Genomic DNA, 9,104 nt, shown 5'->3' on the forward strand with positions numbered 1-9,104 from the left:
ATTCCTACATTTAAGCACCGCGGATAGCGACTCCAAACACATGCATGTAGTCGCTAGATGGTGTCGCTATTTACATGATACCTAGGATGTTTTTGAACCGAGGCGCTTTTGGCTTCAACAGAGGTAATCATCGTTGTGTTGATAATTTAACCTGAATAAAGAAATGCTGTCTTTTCCTATGCGTGTTTATTTGTCTTTCTCTTTGATGTCATCATCCACTGTTCAGAACATAGGCTACATTGTCCACTTCTATGGAGCTTATTTTCATAAATAATGAGTAAACCTAAATTATTTTAATGTGCTTTTAAAAATGCGCGTTCATTCTTCTTTTGAGGTGGTGATAGTTCGTAACACATTGAGACTCGTCACTGCCCTCTGTGGGATAATCAAGGAATTACATCGTCGCACATGCGAGTGTATTTTAATGTGAATATGCCGAAAAAAATTAATGAGGTTAATATTCAGCCAGTCATCAGCTCTATATGCATTTTTTTTTTTAGTTTACCATACAACCCTACTCCTTTACAGTTAAACCCTTACCATAACAATTATTCCTCCACAGCAGCAAAATGTTGATGGTAACCAATAGCAACCACCACTGCATAATTGTTCATGAGATGAACCGAGGCCATTGATTGGACGAGACGGAAACATTTTTCTTCCTCTTATGGGTTTTGTTGTCGTTTTAAATACATTGAGGCGTATCACCGCCCTCTGCGGGACAATCGAGAAATTACATCAACCGGTCGATATACATTTGAGCATCCACTGTACAGCACTTTGATCAGTTATGCTGTGTCGTAACTGTGCTTTATAGAATAAAGGTAATGATTACTTACTTAGTCGATTCTTGTCTACGACAGAATCGAGTTGCCAAGTGTCAAATGATAAGGTACAATTTGTATTTCTTTAAGTATTCTTTAAATGTATGACTATAGTTCATAACTTACAATTAAAAGTAATTTTACATTGGACAACCTTATTCAATGCGCTTTTTTCCCAAATCAACAAAATAATAAATTTAAAAAATCAGCAAATCTACTTATTGGAGTATGGTGGTAATATTGTCTTTGTGACTGTTGTGATTTTATTTGGTGAGGGTTTTCTTCATTAATATTTTCCTTTAGCTTCCTTTTTTAACCTGCATCTTGCATCCTTGCACTACACAAATATAAACCCAGATCTCCATCATTTGGCTATGTGCGTTTGAGAGTAACAAGTCATGTAGTGTGTATATCAAGAAAAAAATAACACAGCTGAAGTTCATGTCATTACATTTTATTAAGAGTAGGAAAACCAGTCACTGACCCTGGTATTGCAATCTCACACGCTTCAATCACACCTTTTTATTCATCAAAATGTTGAACACTTTTTACTCATTAAGGCCAATAGTGTGTTTTCTTTAAGATTTGACAGGAAACATAAAAGACAGCAGCTTTTGGGCAGCCATTTCATGAACGTATTCACAGAGACCACAGCAAGAGGCCATGCAAGCCTCACCTCGTCCGAAATGGCCGCCCTTGTGTCAAAAGGCTGAAATTAGGGCTGAGAGAAACACAAGAAGAAAGTCATAAAGTCACGGAAATACAAATAAAAAAACGAAGAATTGCGCCAAATTTTAATTGGAATATCCTGGTTGGTTTGCATAGTCCGTCATAGAACATGCCGGAAAAAGTAGGACCGGGACCCCACTCGTCACCGTTATGAACGCAGCCACGGGTGGAAGCATACGTTGCAGTGGTTGGGTTCTGGATGGAGGATTGATCTCTGTCTCACGACACGATTGATCATCTGAGCGAAGAACATAAATAAGATTAATAATGGATGGAAAATGTACTGTTTTGTGCTACCCAAAATGACTTGAAGTCAAACATTGTTACACAATAGTTGTATGAATCCTAGAGGGAGCTGCCCATGTAGTCCGACATCTTGACAAAGATCGTGAAACTTAAAAGTGACTCGATGACAGATAGGGAGAAAACATAATGATAAAGTTACAAACAAAATGACAGCAAGTGTGAAGATAAAACTGACGACACATTTTGAGTTTGGTCAAGCTTCATTCAAGAATAATCCTTCCTTGCACACATACAAATCTCTCAGGCACGCACGCACACACGCACCTTCAAATTAAACGTAAAACATAGAAATTAAAACAGCGTTCAAGTACTTGTTTCACTTCAAATGTGAGATTTTTCCGCAACCCAAGCCTTTGAACACACTTCGTAAAAAATAATAAAAGGTCTTAAAAAGCATCAGGCTACAGTCAGTGCTTTACAAAAAAGATAAATGAGCAGGATCACTGAGGTTCAGGGTGGAGCCGCTCCGAACCGATAAATAAACAGCCTTCACAGTAGAGACAATACAGTAGATGGACATTCACATCTTTTCAGTTCAAATGACAGGGAAAAAAAACGAAATGCATTAAAACCTGGGCCCTGCGACACAGACACTATTCTTTTACACGTACAAAATAAATAATCAAAAAGCTAAAACGCTAATATCTACGAATTTCGGATTAAAATTCGGACTTGTCCGATGCCGCCCTGCTCTGCGCTCGCTCAGGCACTTCCGAAGACTGTTCCCGAACCTTCGTCTACGAAGTGCTGCAGTCAGGCTGAATGTCGGTTTAGGGGGGCGGGGAGGGGGGGGGAGGTTTATCGGAATCTCAAAAGCGTTTTTGGAGTACGGCGGCGACATAACAGAGCGGCAGAGAGAGGAGAGCGCTCGAAAGTTTGAGAGAAAAATATTAACATTGTGGTCCATGTTTGTTTTGGGTTCTTGGATACTGTGTGTGTGTGTGTGTGTGTGGGGGGGGGGGAGACAGATTAAAAAGGAGGTGGAGAGGAGAGCAGCGAAGAAGGCTGCTCTCTTTCTCACACCCTCCAAAATGGCTGGTGGTTGCGGCTCAGGAAGAAAGGGGAGGGGGAGAGGCCCGTGGTTGAAGCAGTCCCAGTGGCTCCTCAGAACTTCTTGGGGCCCCAGGCGGAGCTCTGCTTGGGGGCCACGCTGGCCCCGAACGTTGGGAAGTCCTCTGCACTGCTCATGTCTGGAGCCTGGACACACAATACCCAATAGTATCAACAATGATCAGCGCTAACGCTGCCTTCACAATGCGTCTCTCATTCACTAGAAAGGGAGACGGATGCTCATTGTTTTCATCTGAAGCAGTACTGTTATAACATATAATAGCATAGCATCAGAGAGAGAGAGAGAGAGAGAGGACAGCGAGAGAGAGAGAGAGAGAGAGAGAGAGAGAGAGAGAGAGAGAGAGAGAGAGAGCGAGAGCGAGAGCGAGAGCGAGAGAGAAAGAGAGAGAGAGACAGAGAGACAGAGAGAGAGAGCTCACCCTGTCCCCTCCTGGGGCGTTCCACGGGGCGTCCCGCACCACGTAGCCCTTGGCCGGGGCCCCGTTGCTGTCCTCCCCCCCTCCCCCGCCCACGCCCCCTCCCCCGTAGCGGGAGGGGGGCTTCATGTAGGCCGCCAGGGTCTCCGTCTCCGTCACGCTCAGCATCTGGCCCGTGGAGGAGAGGGCAGGAGACCCCAGGTCAGTCATGGGAGGGGGGGGGGAGGTGGAGGTGCTCTACTCACATACTCCTCCTCTAGTTGAGGAGGTGCTCTACTCACATACTCCTCCTCTAGTTGAGGAGGTGCTCTACTCACATACTCCTCCTCCAGGTTGAGGAGGTGGTCTACTCACATACTCCTCCTCCAGGTTGAGGAGGTGGTCTATGGCGTTGTCCACGGTCTCGGGCAGTCCCGTTACAGCGACCCGGTCCGGCTCCTCAGACCCGGGAGGGGGGAACTTAATGTCCACCTACAATCATACACACACACACAGACACACACACACACACAAACGCACACAAAGTCATCTGACTTCACTGAGATGGCATCATTTTTAATAACAATGGAAGGAGGGGGACATTTTAAGACCCACGCAACTTCCTGATACTTTCAATGCCGTCCTTAGTTTAGCACGCACACACACACACACACACACACACACATAGACAGACAGACAGACACACAGACACACACAGGCACCCAGACACACAGACAGACAGACAGACAGACACACAGACACACAGACATACACACACACACAGACATACACACACACACACACACACAGACAGACAGACAGACAGACAGACAGACAGACAGACACAGGCACCCAGACACACAGACAGACAGACAGACAGACAGACAGACAGACAGACAGACAGACCGAGAGACAGACAGACACAGGCACCCAGACAGACAGACAGACAGACAGACAGACAGACAGACAGACAGACAGACAGACACACACCTCCACCCCTCCCCACCTTGAACTCCTCCATCAGCTTGCGGATGGCCTTGCCGCGGGCCCCGATGATGCGGGCGTGCGTGCGGGGGTCCAGCCGGACGTCCCGGCTCACCATCTCCTGCAACTCCGCCACCAGCCGCTCCAGGGCCCCCTGGGCTCCCCCCACGTTGGCCTCGTAGCCCGAGATCACCAGCACGTCCTGGAACCGTAACGGGGCCTTCACTCATGAGCCACGGCTCCGCTTACGGTTCCACGTCGACGCAATGACCCCGCGGACGCTTCGGCGCGGCCCTGAACCCCTTTTGGTCCTGCGCCCGGGGTTTGAGGGAGCGGACCAATCACAGCCCTCGCTGCCGCGTCGCCTCGACGCAAGGTTAACATTTTCGGGAGGCGCCCGCCGGGCCCTTGCGGTGGACGCAAGGAGGGTCCGCGAGGACGCAAGGGGTCCGTAAGCGCTGGGTTGACGTGGAACAATAACTAAGCCTTTAGGGTCTGCGGGACCGGAGCCCAGTTTTGTGAACGTCATTGAAAATAAAGGGGAAATTAACTCTTGGATAAAAAGTTAAAAAATGGCGACAACCAAGCCACATGCACCCCTACTCATCTACTTTATTTTTTATCATTTTATTTTATTTTATGATGATGATGTTTTGAGTCTGCCTCGTGTATGAAAGCAAGCTGTATCAATAAAGGCGCCTTGTCTAACTGTGAGCCGCACTCCTGTTTACAATCGAACAGCGTTCTATTTCCGCCATACTGCGGCCGTGTGCTGAAGGAGGCGCGGCCCACCTGCCTCTCTTCGCCCTTATCGGGGAACTGGATGCTGACGTCGTGGTCCTTCCTGATCTGGGAGATGACGGCGCCCTTCCTCCCGATGATCTTGGGGTGGAAGCGGGGATCCACCGACATGGTGACCTTGAAGCTGCGCAGCGCCTGGGGGGGGAGAAGCTCACTGAACCAGCGGCTAGGCGTGTGTGTGGGGCTGGATCTGGGTGAGTGAGTGAGTGAGTGAGTGAGTGAGTGAGTGAGTGAGTGAGTGAGTGAGTGAGTGAGTGAGTAATTGAGTGAATGTGTCAGTGGGTGAGTGAGTGAGGAATTGAATGAGTGAGTGAGTGAGCATGTGAGGGTCTGACTGACTGACTGAGGGTGTGAGTGTGGGTGTGAATGAGTGACTGACTGAGTGAGGGCGGGAGGGAATAAGGATGTGAGGGTCTGTCTGTCTGTCTGTCTGTCTGTCTGTCTGTCTGTCTGACTGACTGACTGACTGACTGTCTGTCTCACCCGGTCCTCAGGCTCCGCATCCAGCTCCCTGACTGTCTGTCTGTCTGACTGCCTGTCTGTCTGCCTGTCTCACCCGGTCCTCCTGCTCCGCCTGCAGCTGTCTGACTCTCTGCAGCAGCCCCTCTCTGGCCCGCCCCACGTTGGTCAGCTGACCCGTCACCCGGACCACGTCCCACTGCTGCTCCGGCTGGGGAACCCAGATGTTCACCTGCACACACACACACACACACACACACACACACACACACACACACACACACACACACACACACACACACACACACACACACACACACACACACGCACATAGACAGACACACATACACACAAAGAAATTGGGGGGGAAAGTACGTTGAAGTGTAAAATCTCTCTCATACACACACAATTACACACAGAGATACCTCAAAATAGCCTGTTAATCCAAAAACAAATGAATGCGCTGAATGAGCCGTTGGGTGTAGCTGCAGCGAGCGGCCACCAGGGGGCGGCAGAGCGCCGCCACTGACCTCGTACTCCTCCATCATCTTCCTGATGCCGCTGCCCTTCTGGCCGATGATGTAGCGGTGGAGCTCGTACGACACCTCCACGTCCTCCGTCACCGGCACCAGCGCCTGGGCGGAGACAGCGCCGTGTTAAAGACCCCCGGGCTGATCGGATCATGATGATGCAATGTTAACGAGCGAGGGAACTCGCATGTCACTCTGTTGATGATTTTTGGTTTTTCTTTTTTCTTTTTCATTGAATCTGTTTGATTATTGTATGTGTACCTTAAGATTTTATTAATACATATATATATATTTTTTGTTTTCTTTTACTTTACTGTATTATTGTACATCAATCTGTTTTGTCATGGGGGGATTCTGTCAGTACGTGGTTTTGTAAGTTTGTGTTTTACATTAAAAATGTAAGTAAAAAATAAAAGACCCCAAGTCTGGTCTCTAAAACCACTGGTCTGGTTTCCTAGGTTCCTATGGGGGGGTTGGAGGGAGGGGGGGGTCTTGCGATGCGTACCAGCAGGGCGGCCTTCGCCAGCTCACACTTCTCCGCCCGCCCCGAGATGGTGATGATGTCACACTTGCGGGGCGCGGCCTCGGCGTCGGGACCGGCCTCGCCGTTCTCCTGGGGGCCCTGGGGGTCCGGACCGTGGGGCCCTGGGACCCCAAACGTGGACGACAAAGACTGGTTATTGTGGTGGGAGTTGTTTGTGAGGGTGTTAATGTCCATTTGAGTTTGTGTGTGTGCGTGTTTGTGTTAATGTTCCAGCTTTATGTGTGAGTGTACGTGTGCATTACCACCCACACACATTGTGTTTGTGCGCGTGTTTGTGTACATTTGCGCGTGTGTGTGCGTGCGTGTGTGGTCTTGCACATGTGTGTGCGTTCATGCACGTGCGTGTTTGTGTTGGTGAGTGCGTGTTCCTGTGTTTGTGAGTGCACGTGCATGTGTTTGTGTTCGTTTGCACGCGTATGCGTGAGTGTAGGTGTGCACTAGGAGAGTCTTTGTATGCGTGTTCATTTGTACGTGTGTGTGTGCGTATTTGCTTGTGTGCGTACGCATGCATGTATGCGTTTGTGCGTGCATGTGTGTGTCTGTGTGTGTGCACGTGCATGCGTGTGCGTCGGTGTATGCGTTTGTGCGTGCATTTGTGTGCGTATGGGTGCATGGATGCATGCCTGTGTGCGTGCGTGTGCACTTGGATGTGTGTGTGTGCACGTGGATGTGTGTGTGAGAGACCTGTGCTGCTGTCGTCCCTCTCGGGGAGCTGGACCTGCACCTGGTGCTCCTTGGTGAGCTGCTGCAGCCGGCTGCCCTTGGGCCCCATGAGGGCCCGGTGGAACCGCTGCTGGATCACCACCTCCACGCTCACCTGGGACTCCTGCAGGGGGGTGGGGGAGGAGGGGGGAGGGAGGGGGAGGAGGGGGGAGGGAGGGGGGAGGGGGAGGAGGAGGGGGGAGGAGAGAGAGGAGGAGGGGGGAGGGGGAGGAGGAGGGGGGAGGAGAGAGAGGAGGAGGGGGGAGAGAGAGGAGGAGGGGGGAGGAGAGAGAGGAGGAGGGGGGAGGGGGGGAGGAGAGGGGAGGAGAGAGAGGAGGAGGGGGGAGGAGAGAGAGGAGGGGGAGGAGAGAGAGGAGGGGGAGGAGAGAGAGGAGGAGGGGGGGAGAGAGAGGAGGGGGGAGGAGAGAGAGGAGGAGGGGGGAGGAGAGAGAGGAGGGGGGAGGAGAGAGAGAGGAGGGGGGAGGAGAGAGAGGAGAGAGAGAGGAGGGGGAGAGAGAGAGAGAGATCACCGACATTGTGATGTAATAGAACGCCATTTGCAAAACCGCAAAGGCTGCGATAAAGAAAAATAAAAAAGATTGTGGGGACAATTTACTGTTTATGACTGGAGATCAGTAAGATTCATTGCAGATTTTATTGCGCTCTTACAATTCAAAAGTTAAACACAGATGTTATAATATCAATGAATGCATCAATTCATCTCAACACCTCGGCCTGGCCTGAAGGAAAGAGCAGTTTATGTGTTGACTGCTCCCAATCTTGTGTTGGTCGCACTTTAGAATGATTTACTGCTTGTTTAGTGGATAATACAGAACATAAGGAACTTCAAAAAGAAAGGTCGCCATCGTCATAGTGGTCAAACAATAACAATTTGATTATTTCCCCAAATCGTTCAGCCCCCTCCCCCACCAGGTCCTCCCACCAGACCCCTCCCCTCTCACCAGGTCCTCGATGATCTCCTGGATGCGGCGCTTGGCGGCGTCCACACAGTCCTTGCCGCCCTTCAGCGTGACGCGCCGGCTGGCGGCCCCGGTGCGGGGGAAGCTGACGGCCACGCCCCCGTACTCCTCGGCCAGCTCGCGCAGCACCTGGCCCCTGCGGCACACGAAGTGCCGGTGGTGCCGCGGCTCCACCGCCATGCTGTCCTCCACCACGTCGTCCTGGCCCACCGGGGGGGGGGGGGGGGGGGGGGGTTGGTCAGGATGAGTCGCAGCCCGGTCTGAGCATCAGAGCGAGCGGACTGAAAGGTCTGGTTATGGTTTCACGGCGACGCAGCGCAAGGGGGGTTTACGCCCGAAAAGGTTTACCTGGCGTCGAGGCGGGAGGGCTGTGATTGGTCCGCTAACTAAAACAGGTTCGGGACTTTGTAGAAGCGTCTGCGGGGTCATTGGGCTGCGTCGACGTGGAACCATAACTGAGCCTTAAGGACTCGGGACTTTGAACGTTGGGTTTTTTGTCCTGGCTGTTGTCGGTTTAGTTTCAGAGAAGGAGGACGTCTTTGGTGTCGGTTGTGAACATTTGCATTTACATTTACATTTAGGGCATTTAGCAGACGCTTTTATCCAAAGCGACTTAGCAGGAGTACAAAGAGAAGGAGGAGAAAGAGAAGGAGGAGAAAGAGAAGGAGGAGAAAGAGAAGGAGGAGAAAGAGAAGGAGGGGAAAGAGAAGGAGGAGACAGAGAAGGAGCAGGCTGAGAGGGAGGAGGAGGAGAGGGAGGAGGAGGAGAGAGAGGAGGAG

The 9,104-nt window shown here is 50.7% G+C and overlaps 1 protein-coding gene across 1 annotated transcript in view; it reads right to left on the bottom strand.

Moving 5' to 3' along the window:
* Positions 1-2,922: 2,922 nt before the first annotated feature.
* hdlbpb (high density lipoprotein binding protein b) overlaps positions 2,923-9,104 on the bottom strand; it is a 22,630-nt gene continuing 16,448 nt past the window's right edge. The window contains exons 16-25 of the mRNA XM_079758296.1: positions 8,308-8,526; positions 7,328-7,469; positions 6,605-6,744; positions 6,100-6,204; positions 5,667-5,801; positions 5,102-5,245; positions 4,332-4,511; positions 3,701-3,817; positions 3,350-3,514; positions 2,923-3,056 (exon numbers count right to left, since the gene is read on the bottom strand). Coding sequence (XP_079614422.1) covers positions 2,964-3,056; positions 3,350-3,514; positions 3,701-3,817; positions 4,332-4,511; positions 5,102-5,245; positions 5,667-5,801; positions 6,100-6,204; positions 6,605-6,744; positions 7,328-7,469; positions 8,308-8,526 — 1,440 coding nt within the window. The 3' untranslated portion in view covers positions 2,923-2,963. The remainder of the gene's footprint in view (positions 3,057-3,349; positions 3,515-3,700; positions 3,818-4,331; positions 4,512-5,101; positions 5,246-5,666; positions 5,802-6,099; positions 6,205-6,604; positions 6,745-7,327; positions 7,470-8,307; positions 8,527-9,104) is intronic.

This window comes from Pollachius pollachius (genome assembly GCF_949987615.1).
Source record: "Pollachius pollachius genome assembly, chromosome: 20".
NCBI lineage: Eukaryota > Metazoa > Chordata > Actinopteri > Gadiformes > Gadidae > Pollachius > Pollachius pollachius.